General features: G+C 41.0%; 1 protein-coding gene across 1 annotated transcript in view; it reads left to right on the top strand.

Annotated features, from left to right (window-relative positions):
- The first annotated feature begins 24,749 nt into the window (after positions 1-24,749).
- The window catches only part of Stk26 (serine/threonine kinase 26), a 50,547-nt gene continuing 47,361 nt past the window's right edge, over positions 24,750-27,935 (top strand). Inside the window, exons 1-4 of the mRNA XM_027432070.2 lie at positions 24,750-24,792; positions 24,878-24,951; positions 25,773-26,242; positions 26,359-26,509. Of these exons, the coding sequence (XP_027287871.2) occupies positions 24,750-24,792; positions 24,878-24,951; positions 25,773-26,242; positions 26,359-26,509 (738 nt within the window). The remainder of the gene's footprint in view (positions 24,793-24,877; positions 24,952-25,772; positions 26,243-26,358; positions 26,510-27,935) is intronic.

Below are 27,935 nucleotides of genomic sequence, written 5' to 3'. Positions count from 1 at the left end.
GCAAGCCTCGAACCCACAGAAACCTACCTCTGGCTCTGCTTCTGCCTCTGCTTCTGCCTCTCAAGTGCTGGGATTAGAGGCATGGGGAACCACTGCTGGACTGCTTAAAAGGATTTTAAATAAACAATAATGGGGAAGAAAAAATCAACAGAGACATTCCAAAAATGGAATCATTTCCCAAATGGTTAATCATAGAAATTGGATCCAGAAATGACTTGGCTTCACAAGCAAGAAGTCTAGAAGCTGGTTTCATTTATTCCTTGAAATAAATCCTACTGTGTACCCAAATGGAAACACTCTGAAAGCACTACTTACTACTGATGCTACCACTTCCAACATTAAGTAACCCTCCTCATCAGCCCCAGCTCTGCCACCCATAGACACAACACTCTTTTAAAAATAATTTTTATTCAAATTAATACCAATCTTATTTTACATACCAGTCCCAATTTGCTCTCCCTCCTACCCTCCCACTCCCCCCACCAATTCCCATTCCACCCCCCATCCACTCTTTAGGAAGGTTGAGGCCTCCCATGGGGGATCACCAAACATCGTTTGGGGAGGGACCTAGACGCTCCCCCGTGTATTTAGGCTGAGAGAGAATCCCTCCAAAAGGAATGGGCTCCCATCATAGAGCTTTCATCCAGTAACTGATGGAAGCAGAAGCAGAGATTCACAGATAAGCACTGAGCTGAACTCCTGGTATCCAGTTGTACAGAGGGAGGAGTGATGAGCAAAGGCGTCAAGATCATGCCAAGGAAACCCACAGAAACATCTGACCTGAGCAAGTGGAAGTCCATGGTCCCCAGTCTGACAGCTGGGGAACAAGCATAGGAGAGAACCAGGCTCCCTGAACATGGGTGTCAGTTGGGAGGCCTGGGCAGTCTATGAGGAGTGGAACCAGTATTTATCTCTAGTGCACAAATGGGCTTTGGGAGCCCCATGGAGGAACACAACATTCTTGTCTTGCCCCGATGACCACAGTAGTCAGATCCAGTTACACTCTCTGTCTCCATCTCTCTTCATTCTCATCAGTCTTCAGTGGCCATTGGGAAGGTTTTGGCGAACATAAATGGACATGACATTCACCTGCTCAATGTTAGTACATGCTCTTGGGCTACAGAATTTTCAATTCTCTCTTTAATGCATATGTTGTCATATAAATATTGTTAAGAAATCTTTAAGCAGTATGTAGGATGCTGCTCCTGTGGCTAGCTAAACACAATGGAAAGACCAAAACACTCTGATTTGAAGATCCTAATTTTATCACACCTTATGAGGTTCCTGGGAGTCAGTTTTGTTTAACACACACACACACACACACACACACACACACACACACACACACACACACAATTTCTGCATAAGAGCAAATTCACTAGACGAAAGTAATATATAAGAACATTTATATTACAAATTTGTAGAAAAAGTAAAATAGTTAAGCAAGTATTGTTGGCCTTTCCCTGCCCATTAAGTGAATCTGCTAATGTCTTCATTCTTCTGTCCGTATTCAAGATTTCTTTCCACTCATTAAATTTAGAAGCTTAGTGGCAGAATTTGCCAGTCGAAACAATGCTTCCTTTTCAAGGTACAAATAACATGCATTAGCATACATAATAAATACTTGAAACTGAATATATTACTGAGGGAGTTTTTATTTCTACGGAATTTGAACACATAAAATGTATACTAAATGTTTATTAAAAATCTTGGACCTTTATCTTATTTAAAGAATAGAGGTTTATATTTTAAACAAAAGAAGAGAGTAATCCAGTGTTTATCCTTTTATTACTGCCTTATTTCACATAGTATAATGTGTTCAAGATTTATCCTTGTGACAAATGGCAAGATTCTGTTCTTTTTATGTCTAAATAATATTCTATTCTTGTATCTATGGGCATTTAGTTTGTTTTCACGTCTCATTGATTGTGGATGCTCACATCACTTTTGAGAAAAGGGGTGTGGCTTTCCAGTTGGTTCCCTGGTAATGAAGAGATGCATTAAAAGTGGCCATGCTTTGTTCTTAAAGGGGGAAAAAAGGAAGGAGCAGAACAGCCTGTGGGCTGCATAACTTAAATATGTCAGCAGGGCTACATTAGGTTACTCAGATCAGTGGGTAACACCAAACACCCACTGTCTTTCCCCCTGTAAAGCAGGCATGCTTCATTCTGTCCATCAAAGATAATAAGTATGAATCCACTTAATAAAGATATTAAAATCATATACCACATCCTTACTAGCTAGCAATCTCCCTCCCAACACCAGGAGGCATTTAGTCTCTCTTTCTACATACTTTCCTTTACTCGCTCTCATGAGGGATGAATTTCTCCCTAAATAGCACAGGATACCTTCTCCCTTAAAAGGCCTTGGGTTTATTAATTCTGATTTACAATGAGTACTATGACGGTTGCCAGATGGTCAATATTCAATTGCTGTTGACCTGTCATAAGTAATTGCCATTTCTGAAGGGAAGAGTTACTTCCCTAGTTTTAAATATTCTGAACTACTCTAGACTTTCTCAGTTCCAGTTATAAAATGTTTCATGCAGTTTCTTAACAAAATAAATTGTGCAACTCTTTTTCAGTAAAGTTTGGACCTAGTAACTCACTACATTTCATGAGGCTGACATATAGTACATTTTGATTGCTAGTTGGGTTTGAAGTAGTATAGTTTTTTTTCTTACTACTGTATTGCAAGCCCTGTGCTAGGCCAAAAACAAAACAAAACACTGTACTTTAAATGAAATATGATTTTCACTATTATCTCAGAGTCCAGTGAGGCAACGGGAAATATAAGTCAGTAATGACAACTGAATCAGTTAAGTACATGCAGGAGTTTAATGCAGCTAAATGCAGGCACTGTGTATCAGGGTGAAAGAAAAATCTTCCTGAGGAAATACACAATAGGTGCTTCCTACATAACAAGGTAGACTACAGGTGGAAGAACTTTCTCCCATCAAATGAACATAAAATACCCCATGAGATCTCCAGGGACAGGCACGCACTTTCTTATCATCATAGGGCACAGAAGAAGAAAGGGAGAAGGACCACAGAAGGCCATGCTAAGGATTTTGAGCTTCATCCAGAAAATACTAGGGAGCCACTGAGAAGCTGTCCAAATGGTAGCATCATGCTGACATTTGCATTGCTAAATAGACCACTGTAGCAGGCTCATGGAGCACTGTTCTGAACATTACGGACAGGCCAATTAGACTATTGCAATCCTGTTTGTGGAAGCAACGGTAACCTACACTAGGGTCATGGAAGACATTGGAAACTCCATAGTAGTTGTGAAAATCATGATGGAAGCAACATAATTAGCATCTAGTGATCAACAGATGAATGCACTTTCTGTACCAGCATGAGGCATCAAGTTTGAATCCCAGTGCCAGCAACATGGCCAGACCACACACCTGTAATCCCAACAACATAATCCCAAGCACTGTGGCAAGTGGAGACAGGGGGCCTGCTGGAGCTCACTGAGCATCTGCAAGCTCCAAGTTTCAATGGAATGAGGCAGAGATGGATAGAACAGGACACCTGAAGGCCTCCTCTGGCTTCTGCAGGCACATGCACCACATACACACATACCACTCATACACACACAGAATAAATTAAGTCAATTTCAAAACGTAAGAGTGGAAATTCTGATCAATGGCGATAATATTCACCAACATTAGGTGTGTTGTCAAGAGTCTGGAGTTTGGAATCCTGGCTGGAATGCTCACCATTTATTAGGCAGGAATTTTGGGGCATTACTTCTTAACCCTGAAAACACCTTGTAGAAACAATCCAGATAGCATGACCTACCACAATGGGTCTCCTGCAGGAATTGAACATACGCACATAAATGTGTATTATATGTTAGAACGTGCTGTATGTAAATGTTGACCATTATTCTGTTGACTTGAAGAGTCCCTCTGTGTTTGTGTGTGTGTGTGTGTGTGTGTGTGTGTGTGTGTGTGTGTGTGTGTGTGTGTGTATGATGCGCACGAACACACACACACACACACACACACACACACACACACACACACAGGCCCAAGTGTGTGGTACTGCGGGATGTAACCCAGGTCCATAGACATGCTAAGCTTCTTTGACTGACCTATCTTCAAATCCTCACAACCTCAAAGTTCTTGAATTCAAAGGATCAAATCATGGTTTTGTTCCTAAGAACCAGTCTTCGACGACTAAATAAAATAGCACTTGTGTGGGACAGCAAGGCAGAAAGAATAAGAAGGCATTGAAATACCCAGTCAATCACCCACACTCTCCAGTTGTCTCCCTTACACTGCTGAGCAGGAAATGCCTGTCGGAAAGTATTGTGCAGGTGACAGTGAACAGCAAACTTTCAACATTCCATCAAAACTGGGGTTTCGGCCTGCTTTAAGTCACAGAGGCAGAAGGCCTCACTGTGGCAGTGGTGACTCGGTGATTTGAGCTTTGTTTATGCCTCGGAATCAACAGACTTGTGAGAAGAAAAACATTCTCCACCTTTTGGGCGAAAAGAGAAATGTTACTTCTGCCAAAGTTTTACACAAATAAAAGTGAATATGGTCATTTTGCATTGTTTATCAGTGGTGCCTTGCCCTCAGACCCTTAGTGTGAAGGGATCGTGTGCCATACCTCTCCCGCTGAAATGGTTTTCTGAAGGACACTACATGTAGGCTTGCACAGACTGATGAAGGATCAGACCTAGGTGTGTAGGTAGTGTTTGCTTCTGCTTACAGCTCACTTCCATCTGTAGATGCAATCAGTCTGTTTGCTGGGATCATGAACCTTTGCTGCACTATTTTCCCTTCGGAACACACCAGTCAGATGTTTTCCTTGGGGCTATCTTTTAAAGCTAACTTTTAGGTGGAATTCATAGTCCTGTGCTAAGGACTGACCATCTGTTATTCCTTTCAAAGACATTTGCATATTACCAGTGGGTTTGCCTATGTCCTAGAATAAGCTGAGACCTGAGAATTCCAGGTAAGAGTCTTTTCAGGTAACTTGCAACGCCAAATGTGAGCCTGACACTTACCAAGTGTCCGCCAATGAGAATACTGCTATAAACCGACAATGCTGCATTATTCATTCTAGAGAGAATGTAGAAATTAATGAGGAGAATTGTTCAGTGTTTATCTAAAACTACATTATTGTTCATTAAGCTTTAAGTATCAAAGGGCACATTATTAAATTAGAATTGCCTGACTAGAAAACCATTCCTATAGTTAATATGTATTTTTGGGGTCCTCAGAGAAGTATTCTGAAGAACTACGTATTATTTCTTTCTGTATATAATCATTACTAAAAATTCTTGGAAGAATTTTACATACAGAAAGCAAATATAATACTGAGGACCTAGCAGTTTATTTGCATTTTTGAGTAATAAGGGTCAAGTCACGGAATGGACTTATCTTTATTCCTTTATCTGTATCGTATTGGGACCTGCAGTTGTGAAAGAACTCAGTGAGGTTAGGGTTACAGACTATGCCCCTGAAACTCGATAAGGCTAACTTAAACAAATGGGAATTGACCCACCAACTTTGACCCCAGCCACTTCATGGTCTAAACAACTGAACTGTGCTAGCATCCGAATGAGACTTAATGACTAAATTTTCTGGCACTGAAAGTTTGACTTTGTTTCATTTTTAGAATTCCCTATTCGGGTGGGCCTAGGCCCTATCCCAAAGGCTATGATGGACTCTGATGACACCCTATGGAAGGCCTCACCCTCCCTGGGTAGCAGAAAAGATATGTGATAGGTAGGGTTTTAGTTGGGGGGGTTGGTAGGGGAGGACGGGAGTGAGAGGGAACTGGGATTGTCATGTAAAAAAAATCTTGTTTCTAATTCAAATAAAAAAATCTGCACAAAAAGAATTTCCTATTCATTTAGCCAAATTGATCAAACACATTTCATTTTGAAAATTGTGTCTGTCTTACATGGGTGACCATCCATATTAGCTAAAAAGTATGCAGTCCTCAAATAGAGCAACAAAATGGTATGTAAGCCAAAGAATTTATTGTACAAACTTTGTAATACCTATGAAGCTATTCTAAAGTGCAATACACATGCACTAGACAACTACTGTCATCAGTAGAAAAATATGTAACATAGGAAATTCATTCATGTGCACAGTAGCCACTAGTAACATACACGGCAGAAAAGAGGTTAAGAAGGGCAGACGCATGATCAATTCAGTGTACACAAAGCTTCCATTTCTGGGGGGATAGAGGATGGATTGGCACAGGGGGAGAGGCCTCAAACAATGACATAGGGAAGAATGAGACACTTAAGGCCGTCCCCAGTTTTTCAGAGACCATAACAAGCACTTCTGAAAAAATGATGGATTTAAAAAGTATATGAACAGAGGCAGTTGGTCAAGTGTTTTCCTAGCATTTGTAACGCCCTCATTGCATACCCTACACTACACAAACCAGCTGGGGGAACACACATCTATAATCTTGACAGTATACAGGTGGAGGTACAAGGATCAGAAGTTCAAGGTTATCCTTGGCGACCCAGGAGTTCAAAGCTGTCCTGGGCCACATACCTTGTTTGAAATAAAAAAAAAGATATATGAGCAGCATGGCCATTAATCAATGGGAGTCTTGTTGGTGAGAGTAGTATAGGAAGGAAGGTTAAAAATAATAATTCTTCCAATTGAAGAAGTAAAAAGTACTAAATACTATATATATTTATTTGTGTTTGGAAATTGCAGGATTTCTAATATGCATCACAACTCTAAGCCAGGCCCAGCAGCCTGTGTGAAAGTGTTTGATCTCAGGATGAAGGCTGTTTCTTCTTGAACTCTTCTCCCACGTGTGCGAGCACTGTAACCAGGCAGGGACCGTGAAGATTAGCCCCAGGGTGCTGCACAAGGTTCAAGTCAGAGAAGTCAAACCAAGTGCCAGGTCCTAGGGTGAGGCAAAGCAGTCGAAGGAAAGGTGAGTCACACCATCAGAAGAGACGGCGGGAGTTAGGAATTGGAGTCTGAGATAAGCTAGGGTGAATGGTTCAGGATAGAAGTCATGAATTCTGAAAGAATGAGGGAGGCCTGTTTTCATGCAGCGTGGGCAGGTTGGTACAGGCAAGTACCTGATAGCTTAACAGCATTGAGCAGGCCCAGACACCCGTGTGGAATCCCTGAGCCAAACTGTCTCTGCCCGGGGAGCTGAAAAAAAAAAAAAGTACATTCTTATAATTAGAGCCGAGTTTCATGTGTGTGTTTCAGTTTCCCAAGATTTGCCGTTGAAATATCTAACCTCATTAAGAAGCAAGATTCCTCAAGTCCTCTCCACCCCCTCAAAATGCACGGGACAGATGAGTTCCGATCCTGAAGCCTAAATCCAAGACTATCTTTCTCCTTCTATTGAATGACTGTTTCCAGACGAGAAATCCTCTAATCTCTAAACACAGGCTGCTGCACTCATTGTGTTTAACAGGTAGCAGATTAGTTACCGACAAGTGCCAGGCGAGTTTGCTGTAATATGATACAGAACACATACTTTACCTCCAGAAAGATGGCTAGATGCTCAGACTGCCATCATCTTTGTTGCTGCCTCGGGCTCCGCACAAGGTACATAGTGGTCTTGTGCTAGGAACAGACAAAAGAATAGAGAGAATGCAAAAGCACAATGACCTTTGCGTGTATCCACCACCAAATATAGTCCTAGCAATAAAGCAGGAAAGGTTTAAGGAGGAAAAAGCTAGGGAGAGGAAATTCATGCTAGCAAAGGGTCACTAATCCCAGTGGTCTCTCACTATTTCCAGTGCTGGATAGATGCTGACCTTCATTCTCGCCCAAGCCTTCCATTTCTGGTAGCCTTTGCCATCACCAACCCTGACTGCCTGCATTCCTGAGTGCCCAAACACTTGTGGGCATGTTCTAGGTAACGATCCTCTTTGTTCTACTAACATAACACTAGGATTTTTCAAGTGGATTCTTATAGAAGGAAGACTACACAAAGGCAAGGAAATACTGTTGCCTGGAACCGAAGAGAGCATTTGAGATAGACCAGCAGCAGCCACAAGCAAATACAAATCCTCAGGCTCCCCCCCCTAGACAGGCTCCCCCCTAGAATCTGAATTTCTGGGCTAGGATCTAGCCATCTACCTGTTTGCCCCCTTGGGACTCTGATGTTTGCTTGAGTTTGAGAACAAGTGGCTTGATTGGTCTTATCTCACAAAATCCATGACTTTCTCCCCATTCAATTTTTGAGAATTTTATGCAATATATTTTGAGCATATTCATCTCACCCCTCCCTCAAACTCTTTTCTACAGTGTCACAAGTGCCTGCTACATTGTTCTGGTTCCTCTCAGCGCTTCTCACTGCCTACCCTTCCCTAAATGTCTCCAGCCTCTGAGCTTTGGCTTCCCTTCCCTAGCTTCTCTTTCCTATAAAACTCAGCCATTTCTCCAGTTCTCTTGACCTCTTGCTTCCCATGTGCTCTCTTGGTCCTTTTGACCCTCTCTCTCTTCTCTTCCTCTCTTGCTCTCCCTTCTCTCTCTCCTCTCATGGCTGGTCTGTTCTGCTGGCAATGTTCACTCTGGACTTCCACATGCCTCAAGCTATTCTCTCCCTCATGTCTACAATAAAAACCTCCTCAACCATACCTTTGAGGGATCATGTGCTCATTTTTGTTTCCTTCCCTATTTATCCCCACTTCTCTACCCCACAGTCACCTTCTCTAACTTTGTGTCCTTCTTTTGCTTTTTACTTGAGTCCAATTTGTGCTGCCCCTATACTCTTGGCTGTGGGGCCATCCACTGGAGCATTGTTAACATACCAGGAAACACACCCTAAACAAAAACTGACTGCCCCTCCCCCAGAAGCCATCAAGTGTTCTTAGCTCCTCAGCTAGGAGCCTGGGCTCATGAACCCCTCCCCCATCTATGCTGGAATGCTGACTGGCTTGATTTTGTGTAGGTATTATGCAGGGAACCATAGGTGCTGTGACTTCATTTAGGGCAGTGATCTTGTCATATTTAAAAGACATTATTTCACTTTTGTCTTTTTTGACCTTTTTGGAGATTGACCCTGATATAAATGTTGATATAAATTTCCTATCTGTGGTTGAACACTCCTCAGTCACTGATTCTTTGCACTGTGATCAGTTGTAAGTTTCTGTCTTAACCACTGTTCACTGCATAAAGAAAATTCTTAATAGAATGATTATAATAGGTTGACTTCTGGGTATTGTGAGCTCCCCAGACATGGGTTTGTAGCCAGATCCACAGTCATGAGTTTCCTCCAGTGAAGAGGGCCTTAAATCCAACCAGAACCTGGTTGCTTATCCCTATAACATGTGTGTCACTATTGCACCGATGAGGAATATCTTTCCATGTTGAGTATTATTGTAGTACACAGGGGTTCTGTCTGGGTAAGACTATTGATGATTTATTCTCCCAGAAGCCTACATAACCCTTTTTGGTACAATAAAAGGTAGGCATCAAAGAGGAAGCTTCCTGGTCAGTACAAACATGATTCTTCCATGTCCTGGGACCTAATGTGTGGTGTTAAAGGAGCCTAATTAGCCTCATGTTTCAAATGAGGAAATGTCTTTGGAAGAAGGAGACTTGCACAGAGTATCTGGAGTCAGGATTCCTGCCTACGTTTCTAGGGCTCCACTATACTCAAAACCTTGGTTTTTTACTGGCCCCATAAAGACAAATTGTTCATGTGCCAAGCATCGTGACTCTGGCAGCTTCTCTAAGTCTATGACAACCTTGGAGGGACAACTCTCCTCATACACTTGCCTTTTATATGCTATCTCAAGGAAATATATTTAATCTTCAAGAGCTTCAATTTCTTTGTCTGTAAAATGGGAGACATACTTATCACAGAGAGTGAATTCAAGTGTTAAATACATGGACATACACTTAAGGGTTGTAAACTATATTTTTGTTGTTATTACTTTTGAGGCAGGATCTCATATATTTCATGTTGTCCTTGGACTGGTTATATATCAAAAGATGACTTTGAACTTCTGATCTTGCTGCATCTATCTCCCACTTTCTGAGATTATAGGAGCATGCTACAGCACCTAATTTTTATGTGATGATGGTGATCCAACCTAGGTCTTCATGTATGTTAGGCAAGCATTCTACCAACTAAGCTACATCCCCAGCCCATAGTGATAAAGAAAATAAAATGCATTGTCTATATTTTACAGATGAGGAAATCTGAGTTCAAAGTGGTGAGCTAACAGACAAAAACTGTTGGCTTGGGTTATATGAGGGTCAGAAGAGAGTATTGCCCCCAAACTATTGCTACTTGTAACTTCATATAGGACACAATATCTAGTAAGTATTGCCTTTTTTGTCCTCCACATACATTTTATTTGTATTTTTTCCTCATTTGGAGTAATGTTGAATACCTTTTTTTCCCCTTTTTTAAATTTACCCTAGAAACAAGCTTCATTTACATGTCAATCCCAGTTCCCTCTCCCTCCTCTCCTCCCCAGCTCCCTCACCCATCCCTTATGTCATCTTTAAAAAAACTTAATATGAAATAGTACTTAGGACAAGGAAACAAACAGGAAGAACAAAGATACATTTTGATCAAGACGGGTGAGAATGGCCTACCGTCAGGGCACTGCCTGGTGAGTACTGGTTTCTGTGTGGGCTGCGAGAAGTTGAAGAGGTCATAGGATAGCCTGGTTAGCTTCATTTTTTTTTCTGCCTGTGGTCCAGATACCTATACCAGCATTTGAAACTATAGTTAGTAGCCATCTCTCTTTTACAGCAATTTAAAAGATTTAAGTATAAATATCTTTAAAGAACAAGGCTATCTTCATTTGTTCCTCTAGCTTCCTTTGTTTCTCAGCTTTTCTTGTTATTTGTTTCTTTTCCCATTTCCTGCCGGTTGATAAGAGGAACTGACTGTGAACTAGGTGGTCACTCCCAATCTTTCCTCTCTTCTTTAGTCACATACTTAGTGTGCCCAGAGCATATACAGTGTTTCAATTAGGGTAGAGACCATAAAAGTCAAGGTAGGATGCTGGGACATTTTGTTAAAACCATCAGTGTCAGGCCAACCGGACAGAAGACATTGTGAATGAGGGCTGGTGCAACAGACAAGTCGCTATGTAAGTTTTTATGGGAGACACTTTCTTTTAAGCTTTTACTTCCTGGTGTTTCTTGCATGAAATTGACTTTCTTTTAAATGGATATTTAAATAATATCTAGGCACAAAACAAACCCAAATAACTGTTGACTTATATGATAGTTGCTAAAGGGGAAAAAAGCCTCTCCCTCCTCTTTTGGGGGCAATGCATCTCTCAGCAGTCCATCTTTCCAAAGGGTTCCATTTCTACAGGATGTAGAGCTTTGTCTTCAATGGGAGTCTGTGTGATTTAGGCCATCAATTATATCAGAATCAGGCATAATATGTATTGCAATCACCCTGAAGTGGTTACAAGGAATTGGTGTGCCTTTTCATCACTTATGCCATAATTTAAAAAGAAAAGCCAAATGTGGCCAGAATTTGGATCCACCTAGTCCAAAAATTTTAAATGGACCTGGGGGACATATTGATCATAGGACTGGAGAGTCAGCCTCAGTGACAGTGCCACAGATTGATAACAATTTTCGAGATCCTCTCATTAACATGTCCTAGGCTTTACATTCTACAAATGTAATCTAAATTCTTCTTGAATAGTAATCCATCCAACTTCTGCTGTTGCTGGATGTGGTGAGTCCCACAGGCTTTACTGCCCACTGTATAAAGTCTCACTTGCTTTTGTTTGTCTTGGATTTGACTCTTTCCAGTTTAAAGGTCTGGGCTGTGCTCTTGCCTGTAAATACCTTTGATCATTATTTACTCTGTCCATATCTCTCATGATACCTTTACAACAAGTTAAGTTGTGGAATCTACTCCATAAAGGGAATAGATACTGAATGACCCAGTGCCTGTAATGTGCTTAACCGTGTGGCACATACAGAGCATGTCCTAAATATATGATCACTGCTAGTAGTTCTGGTATCCACATTGACTTTGGCATTTCATGCATTTCTGTCCTTTGTGGGCAATGAACGCAATCCTTTGACCTGTCTCTCTATAGTTTCTCCTCAGTCAGTCATTGCCATCATCCATCTGCTCACCATTCACACTTAGTTTTCTCTTTCTCTCGATTTGTAACTCCGTGAACCAAATATTATGTTCCATATACAGCTGCAACGACATTTTAATTTTTTCCCCAAATTGAATAACATGCAATTGTATTTCTAGTTTATTTTCTATCATTGCCCAAAGTTTTCTTGGACATCCTGGCCAAAACAGCCTAGTGAGCTGAAATTATTTCAGATATAGCTTTCAATTCCTAGATTACTTTCTAGATTCATAGGTAACAGTAAATTAAGCTGTTGCTGTTGTGTGGGTTTTCTCTTTCAAAGGCTTCACCTTAGTTGAGTTTGGGTCCCACATCTGTAATCCTAGCACTTGGGAGGATGTGCAGGATGAACACAAGTTTAAGGTCAGTCTGACTGCACACTGAGGCCCTGGCTAAAACGGTGTTTTACGTTATTGAGATAACATTTTCTTTCTTTTTTCCACTCCTCTTACTTTGAGACATTTTCTTGCCATTTACCACACATCAGCCTGGCATTTCATTACTGAGAAGAGCTTAGTGCCTGCTAGATGCACAGAAATACCAGTGGGTATACTGCATTGTACACCATTTATAATACTGCACAAACGAGGGCCTGGGAGAATCTCACTCTGGCACACCCTCACCCAGAGAAGCAGCCACTTTTCCCTGTCCTCTGGTTAATTCTGCCAGTTAGCTTTCCTTCTCCTGAATCCCATAAGTACTCATTTGAAAATAACATAAGGCAGCCTATCACGGCTTTCTAAAAAGTCTAGAAACCCCCGTCCACCCAGTACCTGCTCTCTGAAGGTGTTCTGGTAGATCTGTCAGATATGCCTTCTTCTCACGGAAATTCATCTTCCTTTGGAAAAGGCATGTGGGACTGTGACTCTGGATTTACTAATCAGCTATAAAATAATTTTTGAAAAAATTTCAGATTCTGCTTTTTGTTTTAAAGAACTGTTTTAAGGGGTCAGCAAGATAGCTCAAAGGGTAAAGATGGCTGTCACCAAGCCTGATGACCTGATGACACAAAAAATTAGGAATCAATTAATATTAAAAAGAAATATTTTCATAGAACTATTAAATGTCACTGCTGGCACACAAAAGCTCATTAACATGTTAGTCTAAAGAAGACCTGCAGTAGGACAACACCAACCTGTACGAAGAAAATCTCAAAAGGCCCCAGCCCTAGATGAGGAGCTACAGGCAATCAATGGCAGCTGAGAGAGGGACAATCCGTCTTCTCCAGAGACAGATCCCCTAATAGATTATCCAATCCCACATGCTCAGCCCTAAACACATACACACAAGAGCATCACTGAATGGGCACAGCAGGTTGCACATGTGTGTGGAGAAATAATGAAAGAAGAGATCATGAATCGGAGAGGTGATGGAGGGCAATGATAGGAGTTGGAGGGGGAACTGGAGGGGTGAAAATGATGCCAATATAGTACACGTGTATGAATTTCTCAAAAATAAAAAAGCAAATTGAAGAAAAACATCAGTGTTGGAAACTGCATTCGGATTATACTGAAATGTTTTGCAAGGTACAATGGGTGGACTACCCTATAGTTATTATTTATGGGAGAAAATTTGGAAAATTCCAGCTTACAGGATTGGCTTCTTACACTTTTTATTGTCATATATGTTGCTTTCACCGCAAGTTTGCCTTTTGTTTTATTATTCTTTTCATGAATTCTAGCCAAACCATAGCAATTTTCTTCTTGTTGTCAAAATCCAGCTGCCAGCTTTATTTAGTGTTTGCTATGCACCAGACCCTGTCCTCAGCCTTTTACTGTAGAAAACTCGTGTGGTTTTTACAAACTTTGAAGACAAAGAAGAGGGCAGCTTTGGGATAAGGTGACAGTGCCTGGATAATGATAGCATCTAGTTAGAGGTATGATGCTTTCTGTGGATGAATGGACTGCCTTTGGGAAAACTCACTGAGCTATTGTGCAGCTTTCTACAGGCATACTACATTTTAATGAATGTTTAAAGAAAAAGAACCCTCATTTGTAACTTTAAATCAATTTTGAGTATATTTATTTGCTTTTTTGGAAAAATGATAAAACTGTAGGGTAGGTTAAAAAAAAAAAAAACTTCGGTAAAGACCACAGGATGCACATACAGACCAAACTAAGATTTGGCCCTTAGTCTGGTTCCAGGGTCTTTGTTGTAAACTTCTATCATATATACCATCTCTCAGATTTGATTCATTTCTTTGTATCAGCATCTCACTGTCTAGTCCTGTGCTAACCTTTTATCTGGCTCTTACTGAATCTATTTCTGTATAATCCCTCCTCATATATTATCACCCCTCAATTCAATACAAATGTACATTTAGAAAACAAAATGAAAAGGGACAATGCTTTAATGACATCAGTTCCCTGACCTTGCCATCTTCTTTGCTGTCCATTAAAAGAAAATAAGCTACATAAAACCTAAATTGCAACTCTTAAGAATCTTCTCTATGGCTGCTAAAAGCCACTCTAAAAATCCCCCTAACCTGCCTCTAAAAGCAGAAATTACATTGTATTATCTTCTCTATCCTAGCCATGATATGAATTCAGAAAATCGCAGAAGGCAAAATGGAGACCAGTTAACTTGACCCTTGAGTTTTATGTGACTCTGGTACAGGCAAACTTTGATAAAGAAGGATTAGTGTCTTAAAAACCCCTGAGAGCTTGCTAAGAGTAGCAGAGAGAGTCGCAGGGGAAGGGACAAATGAGCAGAAAAGTAGAAATGCTATTATTTTGAGTTTTCAAATCTTTATCAGATTTTATGTTATAACAGAGTATGTTACTTATGTCATTTGGCCTCCACAATTGTACGTGGATTCTAATTATCTCCATATTGCATGAGAAGAAAACAAGACATTACGTTCAAAGAGCTAAGAAGGCCCATTAGGCTGCCCAAGGATGCTCTTTTTTCCTTTTAAAATTGTACTATCTTTCACCAAATGAGTGCTGTTGTCTATTTTGGAGAAATATCAGAAGAAAAGAAAATGGTGTAATGGCAGCACAAAGCTACCTTGTGTTAGAAGTACAAGGTGATTTGAACAACAGTACTGATCAGCTAATTCTGTTCATTACAGTGGATCATGAGGGTCAATCCCACTTATTCTTTCAATCTCTCTGTCAGAGAACATGAAAGGAAAAAAAGTTAAAATATTATAGACCTTATCACCTTGGAAACAAAAATTCACATTAAAACATTATTAAATGATAGTAATAATTACAGTAAATCCTAATAAGGTAGAAGCTATTTAAACCCATGATCTTCTGAGACTTATCTATTAGTCACAATGGTTTACAACACTCCAGATGTAGGCAATGCAGAACTCTCCCCTCCGTTCTTGTAACTAGTTTAAATAAATGTGGTAGGATAAAGCATGAATTCTTTTTTGTGTGTGATGTTGAGGAAATGTGTTTTTATTTTTCCCATCTTTTTTATTTGAATTTAAAACAAAATTGTTTTAGATGTCAATCCCAGTTCCCACTCCCTCCCAGTCTCCCCTACCACCCACCCCCAACTAAAACCCTACCTATCACATATCCTTTTTGCTCCCCAGGAAGGATGAGGCCTTCCATAGGGTGTCATTAGAGTCTGTTATATCCTTTAGGATAGGGCCTAGGCCCACACCCGTGTGTCTTGGCTCAGGGAGTATCCTTCTATGTGGATTGGGCTCCCAAAGTCCACAGCTATGCTAGGGATAAGTACTAAATTACTACAGGAGGTCCCGTAGATTTCCGAGGTCTCCTCATTGAAACCCACTTTCCTGGGGTTTGGATCAATCTCATGCTGAGTTCCCAGCTATCAGTCTGGGGACCAAGAGCTCCCCCTTGTTCAGGTCAGCTGTTTCTGTGGGTTTCATCAGCCTGGTCTGGGCCCCTTTGCTCATCACTCATTCTTCTCTGCAACTGGATTCCAGTTCAGTTCGGTGAGTAGTTGTGGGTGTCTGCTTCTACTTCCACCAGCTGCTGGATGAAGGCTATAGGATGGCATATAAGGCAGTCATCAATCTCATTATCAGGGGAAGGCATTTAAGGTAGCCTCTCCTCTGTTGCTTAGATTCTTAACTGGTGTCATCTTTGTAGATCTCCAGACATTTCCCTAGTGCCTGATTTCTCTGTAAACCTAAAATGTCTCCTCTATTATGGTATCTCCATTCTTGTTATCATCTATTCTTCCCCTGACTCAACCTTTCTGCTCCCTCATGTCCTCTGCATTCCTCCTCTTCTCCCCTTCTCAGTCTCTTAGCTCCCTCCCCCTCCTCCCGTGTTCCTAATTTGCTCAGGGGATCTTGTTCCTTTCCCCTTCACCAAGGGACCATGTATGTCTCTCTTAGGGTCCTCCTTGTTTACAAGCTTCTCTGGCAGTGTAGATTGTAGGCTGGTAATCCTTTACTGTATGTCTAAAATCCACATATGAATGAGTACATTCCATGTTTGTCTTTTTGTGACTGGGTTACCTCGCTCAGAATGGTTTCCTCTAGTTCCATCCATTTTCCTGCTAATTTCAAGATTCCATTGTTTTTTTTTTTCTGCTGAGTAGTACTCCATTGTGTAAATGTACCACATTTTCTCTATCCATTCTTCCGTTGAGGGGCATCTAGGTTGTTTCCAGGTTCTGGCTATTACAAATAATGTAAAGCATGGATTCTGATGCCTTATTTCTTGACTCCAATTCTCATGTCACCTCTTAGTAACTATTTGACCTTGGTTTATAAGATTGTCCGATTTTGCAAATAAAAGTATATTTGAATTTCAGGTAGATGGTAATTTTCCAGTATAAATATGCATCATACAGAATTATGCATCATTGATTTAAAATTCAAATTGAATTGCCATTCTGCATTTGTCTTAGATAAGCGATTTGCTCTGTCTGTTCTCTGCTTTCATCTGTAAGCTGGGAATGGTAAATTACTAGCGGTACCTAATTCATGGAATGCTGGTCAGGATTAAGCAGGATTGTATATAAATCTTAATCCTGCCTGTTACAGAGTAAGGCTGCATAAATGGCATCTATTATAATTAATTCCTCTAGTTACATTAATTCAAGCTTGTCTTGGGCTTCTGCTTTATGAACAGTGAAAGAATTACTCCATGCAAAGCAGAAGATTGAGCTTGTAACATTTGGTTATGCACACTCACTTTGGAAAGCTTACATTTTTCTGGGAAATATATTCACTAACCCAGTATTTTACAACCCAGACAGTTTCTTCTGCTATTGGCCATATAAATGACCTTTCCATACAGCCATAATCTTTTATGCTTTTAGAGTCTGGAAATTTTTCTTTTAAAAATCCATATACTTCATAAACTATATCCATCCTTCATAAGCATCTATTTCTCTATATTTGCATGGCAGGAATCTGTATGTTGTCATATGCAAAAGAAACATTAAAATTTAGGAGCTGGTATAGTTGAGTTTCTTGTAACATGGAGAAAAGGCCCAAACACATAATAAAATGTGGTATACAAAACATTTAAAATACAATCTATTTGTATCTGCTTTCATGATCTCATTTTGTAAATGTCTACCACTATTTTCAAAATTTATATGGGAGGAATGATTTATCTATGTTAATTTCAAGCTGGCAGCCAGCCATCTGAATGCTTACCTTCCCATATTGTAAACTACAGGGATGTGTGAAGTCTCACCTAAGGTCACTAGCACAGACAGTATGAAAGAGCCAGAAGACTATGTATGGATGATTCTGAAAAATTGAGGAAACACTAACAAGTCACCGCACACTTTCAAAGCAAGCAAATACATGATTTTGCCAGTAATCTGTGCTTTAGATTGCAATAAATTATACCTGTTTTTCTTTCCATTGTGGAAGATACTAACTTGGCTTCATGAAAGCAGGCACGCATGTCATCTCCCACCTCATTTCTTTTCAGTGTAGGAGGGGAAATATAATACAAACTGTTCTGGTGCACAATAATCTATTTTACAGTTGCATGCAAGGAAACCATCCCAGAAATCCTGGCAACATAGGATTTAGATCTCTTCAGTTCATTTCTCTTTTACTTCCCTTGTTTCTTTATTGTCAATACCATGCAGTCAAAAAACAATTTATGTGTGCAAGCACATGGCAGAAATATTTAGTAACAGCCTTATACACATGATATTATCAATTTCTACTTTCTGCATATATATACATATACATACATACATACATACATACATATTGATGCCAGTAGGCACAGATAGCATTTGACTGTCCCCAAGCACAAACCAATTATTTAAGAAGTGGTTTTCTAAATGGGAAGTGAATGTGGTTTCTATTTTTTATGCCCTTTATTGACACTTTGGCATGGGGTTATACAAGATTTATCTCTGCAATCGTCCAATCTATATTTGCAATCCGATTTCTTGGTATTTTTAGCAGCTCTCTAGATCTTTCCACTTAGGTGGATCCCAAACTGATTGGCTTATCTTTTCTCCAATCTTGGTGTTCCTTTTATGTTTTCAGGCATCACTTACCCAGTTCTTAAGATCTATGTTCCTGGCATCATAAATCTCTCCCCTGATAATGTCCATGTCGAATCAATTGAATGCTGCTTATTTCACCTTCAAATTGTTTCTGGAATCTACCCCTCTTCTTTATTGTTTTAGCCATTTTTAGTTCATTCCCCTTGTATACTTTTATTATGATCATCTAATGATCTCTTAATAGGTTCCTCTGCTTCAACTTTCTTCCATATCCAACCCTTATTTGCTAAGAATTTTCTTTTGAAAAAAAAATTGGCTCAAGTCCCCCTCTTCCTTAAAACACTTCAGGCCTTCTAGGAGCCTCCAGGATTAAGTCTAAATGGCATAAAGGCATACCGAGCCCACAGTCTGCCCCTAAGTATGCCAGCCTTGTTGCTGGAATGCCTCATGGACTCTGTTTCTGCCTGCCCCAAAAGTAAACCCACAGCTAGACCACAAGGATAGTGTGTCATTTCCCTAAGCTTGCTTTTCTTAATGGAGTACATATTAACAGAACCTAAAAAAAAATTACAAGTGCTCTTTCTCTACTTGAGACCTACAAATTCACAATCTGTATTCACGGATGTTATAATCTATATTTAACTGGAACATAGGTGATGTGGGATATGCATGCCTGGCTTATGTGTTTGCTCATGCTTGCCTTCTGTCTTGAATTCCCTCTTTGCTCTATTCTCACTCCTCAATTCTCTCCTGGCTTCTTTTTAAAAAATTATTTATTTTTATATTATGTGCAATGGTGTTTTGCCACGGGTGTTAGGTACCCTGGAACTGGAATTACAGGCAGTTGTAAGCGTCCATGTGGGTGCTGGGAATTGAACCCAGGTCCTCTGGAAGAGCAGTCAGTGCTCTTAACCGATGAGCCATCTCTCTTGCCCCTTTTCCTGGTTTCTTACCACTCATTTTTCAAGGCTTAGCACAAGTGTTTCCTCTGTATGCCCTTCCAGGGCTTACACAGGTAAAATCAATTGCTCTGTGGTGCTTGTCGTTGTACTTTCATTTTGTTTTGTTTCCTTTAAGACAGAATCTCACTATGTAGTCCACACTGGCCTCAAATTTGTGGTGATCTTTCTGCCGAAGCCTCCCAAGTGATGATGTTAGGCTTGTAGAGCTACGCCCAGATTATAGTATTTTTAATCCACTGCTATTAAAATCAATCATTCCCTTTTATGTGTCTTGTTCATGACATTCTCCTGGGAGAAAGCAAACTTCCTGTTTGTCTTGGTATTTAGCACAGTGCCTGGCTTTGTGTTCAAGAAATATGTCAGATGAGAGGGGCAAAGAAAAAAGGCAAAGTTGTGTGACTTGGGCAGTATCTAGGGCCAAAGTGAAAGCACAAATAAGCATGTCGTCTGTTTCTTAGTAACAAATCCATCTTAACCTACTGTAGTATTCTTAGCAGATGTCATCACATAGCACATGGACTCTTAAAATATCCAAGTGGCCTTGGGGAATAGGTAGTAGGACAGGAGATTTACTTGTTTTCAATGCTGAGTTTCTGTCCCTCAGATACTTCTGGGTATCTCTGAGAATAGCCCTGCAACGAGTGTCTGTAATTACCATACTCTGTTCGTGACCTCTTAAGTATAGCTGTAACAAAACCATGTAAGGTTTTCTACCACAGTGTGACAGAACCTCAGCTGAGCCAGTTAAAGGTTGGTAATTTTACACAACTGCCTTTCTTAGAGGTCCTGGCAACAACTTCCTTTTGCTCAGTGTTGGCTGATGGCATAGTCACTTCCTATTTGGTTTCAACTGCCAGTTTTTTTCCTGTTTTTAACTGCCACCTTTGACTAGATCTGCTCTCTTGAGAAGCCTATGAATTAAGAAACAAGTGGCCTATTCAATACATTTAAAAAGTCAACTCAGAGGGGAAAATATCACCCAGAATGGGAGTTGAGCATCATTTCATGGTGTCACAAGAAAAGGCTCTCCTGTGACTCAAGGCTGCACACCAAGGAACAGAGAGGGTATCAGATCATACTACAAAGAGCCCAGAACTTCAAATCAGTTCTTCCAAGAAGTGTCCCTCAACATTCTTCCACAGAAGTCTCTCCACTACCCCTGTCAAGACAAAACTGTCATTGTGTGGTGATCTGTACAGCAACCAGTGTTTCTTTTGGCACCAGGAGAGCTGTGAGTGCTCCTGTACAGGCATCTGCAACTCTACAGCATGGTTCTGTCACCGAGGAGGGAGCAGGTAGCCAAATGGGAACCAGGGAAGGAGCCATTCTACCTTGGGATTCAGAAACATACATGTGTAAGAAATGGCCCCACATTGCCCTCTCTCAGCTCTGGAATCAACTAATGCAGGCAATGAGCTCTTTTCTTTTGGTACCTAAGTGCAAGCATTTCAAAGCGCACACGTAACGAAATGCTACAGGCAGGAAGCTGCTTACGCAGCATCTGCTTCCACCCACCTCTTCTGTTGCTCTAGTCCCCTCAGTAGCATCAGGAAGTAACGCTACTAACAGTATTCTGCTGTGCCTCGTCTTGCATTTCTGTTACAAATGATATTGTGGTAGACTATTGTGCAAGCCTCAAATGGTATAGGGTTATTCTGGAGAATTAAGCAATTAGACAGGCTTAACATTCTCTGACTACTAATGGATTCCATAGGGTTTTGCTCGGGGTACTTGTTAGAGCAAAGGTTAGAGCTATTATATCATGCTTTCAAATCTGACACCCACAGAGAACAAAGAGAAGATTGGAGATATCACATGTTTTTTATTTAAAAAAAAAAAAGCAAACTGCTGGGCATGTTGGTGCATGCCTGAGTTCCAGTACTTGGGAGGCAGAGGCAGGTGGGTCTCTGTGAATTTGAGGCCAGCCTGATCTACAGAGTGACTTCCAGAACAGCCAGGATTACACAGTGAGACCCTCTCTCCAAAGCAAACAAACAACAACTACAACAAAAGTGAAAAGGTCCTTGAATGTTTTACTTCAAATATCACTTCAGTAGCTTATAGTATGAATCCAAATATTTCCATCACTGGAAGGTAATTTCTTTGGTTTTATATATTTCATCAATTGAATAAAATCTAGACAATTGTAGCATTTGCCATCATACTTTGCATATTTTACATATTTCAACATAGATTTTAGGCTTAAAATGTGAAAATTCATAATGTGAGACCCTTTTTTTTAAATTTTGTGGACTAAAAGCTCATATTTGACTTGATAAATTTTTATATTTGAAAGCTCTTAGATAATGCCTGACACATTAGAATATGCTCAGTGACTATGTTTTAAGTAAAACAGTATTTTCCTCAAACTTTTTTTTTGATATTATTTTGAAGTAAAATATGCAAGTCTTGTGGGGGGGAGGGTGTGTAACAGACAGTTGTATTTCTTGCCATTCTGTTCACTCTTTGGGAAACGGTGGCGTGTGGTCCAATGGTAACATGATAATATTGCTTTTTTATAGGATCACTTGACACCACACACTTTCATATGATTATTTTTACCACACATAGCACATTGGACTAAAATACCCAAAGAACACTGATTCCCAAATGTGTTACTTGATTGGTAGTGCCTCTACCAAAGATTGTGGAACATGGTTTCTGAAGCTTTGGCACCACTGACATTTCCAATGAGATACTTCTTTGTTGTGGAAATTGTTGTGTGCACCCCTCACCTCTACCAGCTAGAGAGTGGTAGCAATTCCCTCATTATTTATTACATTCAAATATTTTCTATCAGAGCTGAAAATTGTTCCTAGCTGAGGACCTACATATTTGCTATGTAGGTCCATCTACTAAATATTTATAAACATGGATAAAGTTAAATATTTAATATCGAAAGTATGATAAACACCAGGAAATTCAATACATAGATGGCAAATTTTATTTAGTTATTTATTTGTGTGTCTTTGTGTGTATGCATATGTGTAAACCTGCCTATGCCATTCCATGCATGTACAGATCAGAGGACAACTTCCTGGACTTGGTTTTCTCCTTCTACCATATAGGTTCTAGGGATGGAACTGAAGTCTTCAGCCTTGCTGGCAAGTATTTTTTCCATGCTAAGCCATCTCATCAGTGCAGATAGATGTTCAATTTTCTTTTTTTAATTTTGGAAGACTAATGGATACTAAAATGGAATTAATTTGCTTCACTAATTCTGTTCTTTAGTCTTCATTTGCCTAGTCGATAAATATTCATAAAAATAAGGTCACGTGTATCAACCACTACTAAATTCTGTCTGAGGTACTGTGTTACCCCCTACGAGGCTACCAAAAAGCATCAAATGTGTTGTCTGTCCTCACGGAATACTTTCATTGAACTGTGGTAATATATTGTAACATACATCCGAGGGTCCCTAATCTGAAATCCAAAATGCTCTGAAATTTTTTTGAATATCAACCTGTTGTTTGTGTAAACAGCCCCATATTTAAAAAACTGAAATCCAAAACACTTCTCTCAAGACCTCAGATGAGAGACCCTCAACCTGTTTTATTAGACTCCGGACAGACACCCTGAAGTAAAAGAACCAATCATTGTGTGTGTGTGTGTGTGTGTGTGTGTGTGTGTGTGTGTGTGTGTGTGAGAGAGAGAGAGAGAGAGAGAGAGAGACAGAGAGACAGAGAGACAGAGAGACAGAGAGACACAGAGAGAGTATGTAGATGTGTGTTATCAAAAACATACTGTAATTTGTCATTTTCTTTTCATTAACACCATGAGAAGCAGTGCTGTTTGTGTGTGGTGGTGGTGCGGAGGTGTCCCGGTACTCATGATGTTTGGATTGTTTTCAAACATTCACACCTTCAAAAGATTTTATCCACCATGTTCACATATAACACGCATGTAATATAAAAAAGCATAAGCAAATCCATAAGGAACCCCAAATAAATCCCCAAATGATCTTTATCAATAGTAGCAATAACGAATGGTTTATTCAAGATGAACATACCTGAAATAAAGGTGCTCATCGGTGCCATTCAGAAACTGTCTCAGTAGACTAGATGTCAAAGTTTAGTGTTAATTCTTCAATATTACTGCATCATTCTAGACTTGCATGATGTCAGGAAAGGTATTTCTCTGTTATGATTAGAGTTCACTTGTTTACTAGAACTATAAAACATTCTCTTAGGTAGTTGTAAAATTTAAGTAGCTGGAAACAACACATTAGGCCAAAATTGAATGGTATATAAAAATATATTAAAAATATATAAATATATATAAAAACATATAAAAAGTGATCAAAACTTCAAGGTTAACCAAGAGCAGTGTCTATGAGTTTAGCCTGATAATAAATATACTGTTCCGCCAGGCAGTGGTGGTGCACGCCTTTAATATATATATATTCCTCAGAATACACATACCAACATCAGAAAAGAATTCTAAGGAAATGCATTTGCTCAATTAACAAATATATATTGAGGACCTACTTGGTGCCACAGAACATTGCAGGGCTCTGGGAATACTGCAGTAAACAACAACAAGCAAGATCACTGTCAGAGAGTTACCATTCTTCTTGAATAACTTTCACAGAAGAGAAGCTGTATCTCTGGCCTCAAGCACATAGTAAGGTTGGTGGTCAAATAAAAGGCATGCAATGTCAGAAATACAAAGAAGGATCAACAGTGTAAGCATTGCTTCCATGTACACATGGTAGGATTCTGAATGTGAGCACAGAGCAACTATGAAAATTGGATGGTGGGTCTAAGAAAGTTCAATGGACCTACCTGAGGTGGGTCTTTAATGATGGAGCCTGATTCACATTACTAAGAATCACTGTTGGTCTCATCTCATCGTCTCAGACCTTGTTAACAGTGCAAATTCTTGGGCTAACTCCAGACTTGCAGGTTCAAAATCTTCACTTTGAAAGGATCCTCTGAACCCAGCACAGTGGCACACGCCTTCAGTCCCAACACTCAGGAGGCAGAGGTAGGTGGATCTCTGTGAGGTTGAGGCCAGCCTGGTCTATGTAGGGAGTTCCAGTCTAGGCAGGGACCTTGTCTCCAAAGCTAGACAAACAAATATTGTGGGACCATGTCTTCAAAAACAGACAAACAAATAAACAAGCAAACCCCTTTGAGATCTTTATGGGCATTAAAGTTTAAGTGGCATTGCATGCTTCTGAGTAGGCTAGTATAAAGTGTGTGCTGGGCTAGTGGGAAATAGACACTAGATTTGGTAGAAATAGAGAACACTTAGACTTGAAGCACTATGACTAAGGAAGACGCAATGTTGTCCTTTAATAACGTTCCAAGTAAACAGAAACCATATAGAAGGTAGTTAAGTAGTCAGGAGGTACCTAGATTGGAATTCTCTGATGTATCACTTTTTAATTGCAGTATTTGAGTCAAATGTTTACTTGGCTGAGCCTTTTGCTCTGTTTGCTCAATGGGGAGAAAGCAGTGTGACCCAGGTGAGCTCTTGTCACAGTAACTCACTACAAAACACAAAGCCTGAATTTAGGGCTGTCTGGCCCAAAGAAAATAAAATATTAGTAATAACCATGTTGATAAGAACCAGATTCTTCTCTTGGAGAAAACAGACACTCAACAAATGCTATTCTTCCTTTATAATTAATTGAGAATAGCAATTGCTGAGTGTCTACTTGGAGCTTCCCCCACAGTGTGTTGGGTGCATAGGTTCGGAACAAACTGCAAAGGTGTGTTCTCATGTTAGACTGGCTCTTGCCTATTATTAGCATTAGCCCTTTCTGTGTACACAAAGGTGCTTCCTTGAGATTCCTGTGACTGCTATTATTATCACTGTCACTGTTGTTATTGGGTCCCCCCAAAAGGGCTTGCCTTGTTCCTGGAGTTGAGTTTAAATTGGAAAAGGGCAAAGGGTTGCAGAAGTCATGGCTATGTATGCTAAGTATAACTATCTGTGCTGCCAAAGATCTAATCTCATGCTCCTTGCCCCTGTTATCCTCCTTAATTTTTTTGCCAATGGGCGATCCGTTCCAATTTGCCGCTCTTTTAAACACGCAGAAATTGTGAGAAGTTTCAGCCACTCCATTCCTTAACTGATAGCCTAAGGTAGGGACAGGTTCATGATAAAGTGACTTGAGGCATATCTAGGGGTAAGAAAGTTGAAAAGCAAGAGGACAGGAGCCTAAGGCGCTGAAGGAGCAGGTGTCTGGCTCGGAGGCCCCACCCTCGGCCAGGTGGGGGAGCCAAGCAAAACTTTTTCAACTACAGACCTCTGTGAGGCTACACGCCTCTGTGAGGTACACAGCCTCCCCAGCCTGTCTGCAACGTGGCCGGGTTCATCCGGGTCGCCCTCATATCCCCCACGCGACTCCAGCTCTCGCACACTCTTCTATTTTTCTCCAGGCCCAGTTGTATTCCAAGTTTCTTGATCCCAGGCTTCTGCTGCTTTTTACAAATCCGGAGAGTCTCCTGCTTCTCTGACTCCAGCTACTTTAGCCAAACCCTTTTGCAGCCTGAAGCTTCAGCTCCCCAGACACCGCCCGGCAGCGGGGTGGAGGCAGGGCCAAGTGCGGAACCGCCCCCAACCTCCTCCCAGGCTAAGCGATCGGGCGGGTTGCTGGGGCGCCTCCACCTCCTCTTCCTAAAGCGGCGAGGCGCAGCCGAGCGGCATCACTGGAGCCCAGGTCCCAGCCACTGCCGCACGAACAGCCCTGCATTCAGGAAGAGGAGCAGCAACCCAGTTGGCCACGACCTCGGCAGGCGGGTGTCTGAGAGGTAAACTGAGTCCCGGGGAGCAGTGCCGCGAACCTCTCACCTCCCAGCAAGGGGGTTGGAGGAGTGGAGGCTGCAAGCCTCCAGCCCACTAACTCCACTTCTCTGCGTCCTTCCAGGCCCGGATCGAGAAGCCTGGGAGAGCAACCGAGCTACCCCTGTAGGAGGAGCCAGTCTGAGCCGAAGGCGCCACCACCGCAGAAGCAGCGCGAAGTAGCAATCGCCTCCATGGCCCACTCACCGGTGGCTGTCCAAGTGCCCGGGATGCAGGTGAGAAAGCCCAGGCCTCCTCTGCCACCCACGTGACTGCTCCAGAGCCCCGCTCTGGGCACCAGAGACCAGGGGCAGCCACCGGGCAAACCTGAAGGTAGGGCCAGATCTCTCTCCAGGTGACCCCGAAGTAAAGCTCGAGGTGTTTCCTGGTGTCTGGGCTAAGAAGGTGCTTTGCGCGGGAGAGATTGGGGCGACTGGGGCGCGACAGTAAATGGGGGTTGGGGTTGGCGGGGAGGGGTGCACATATAAAAATAGGCCAGAACCTTAGGCACCTGTACTTGTTGGCTTATTGATCATGCCATGGTTGAGGACTGGGGGGGGGGGGGTGGCGGTGTTGTTCCAGAACTTAACCTAGATGAGATGAAGGGATCTTGGGATGTGTGGGCTAAAACACCCAAGCGGTGCCCCCCACACGGCACACACACAGAAGTTGGGGCGGAGCGACACCAGGAGTGGTGGTGGCATTGAATTGGGCTCTTCCTGTGTGCAAAGAGAGAAGAGTGAGATGACTTCTTTTCCCTTTCAGTGCTACTTAAAGCAAACTTGTATCTCGCTCCCCCACCTGTACAGGGGAAAGTGCTGGAAAGAATGCAGGGTCCCATTCTGAGTACCTAAGGGATGACTTCCCAGGCCCATCTCTTCATCTCTCTCATAAGGTGTATTAAGCATTTGTCCAGTCCAAAGGACTACTGAGTGGGATCCAAGTTCCTATTCGATGTCTATGCAGTTCTGCCCCATTATGGTATCATTTATTAGGGAAAAATCTATGTCAACAGACTTTTTACACATCTTGTTTTTTTTTAAACCCACTATAACATTTTAAACCATTTACATTTGACCCCCACCACCTGGTAGCATAAACAACTCCTTTATGAAGAATAGATCAGAGGCTAAAAACACTGCCACTGGTTTTATGTGATCTTTTAAATATGCTAAACCAACCAAAGAAACTTTTTTTCAAGTTAGAAAATGTCTGGAACATTGCATAACTTATGTTTCTAGTAGGACTCAAAACTCTGTGGATTGGAGATTCATTTTACTGCCTGATGCATGGGTTTCGTCTTTTGCCTTGAAAATTGGTCTCATTTTATGCATGATCACAAAGGTGATTTTAAAAAAATCCTTTGTTTTCAAAGGATATGTGATAGGTAGGGTTTTACTTGGGGGGGGGGTTGGTAGGGGAGGACGGGAGGGAGAAGGGAACTGGGATTGGTATGTAAAACAATCTTGTTTCTAATTCAAATAAAAAAATCTGAACAGAAAAAAATCCTTTCTTTTCAAAGGGGGTCATTTGTGTAGGACATACATCTACCTCACATTTGGGGCAGGTCTGGGTTGAGACTCAGGCAATTTGCCTATAATTAATAAAATTACAGAAGGGGGAGAAATGTGAAATAGGAAATAGTAGGGCTTTTATGGTATT

This window comes from Cricetulus griseus, chromosome X (assembly GCF_003668045.3).
Source record: "Cricetulus griseus strain 17A/GY chromosome X, alternate assembly CriGri-PICRH-1.0, whole genome shotgun sequence".
Classification (NCBI taxonomy): domain Eukaryota; kingdom Metazoa; phylum Chordata; class Mammalia; order Rodentia; family Cricetidae; genus Cricetulus; species Cricetulus griseus.
Note: the sequence above shows the minus strand (reverse complement) of the source record. Positions and strands in the feature narration are given on the sequence as shown.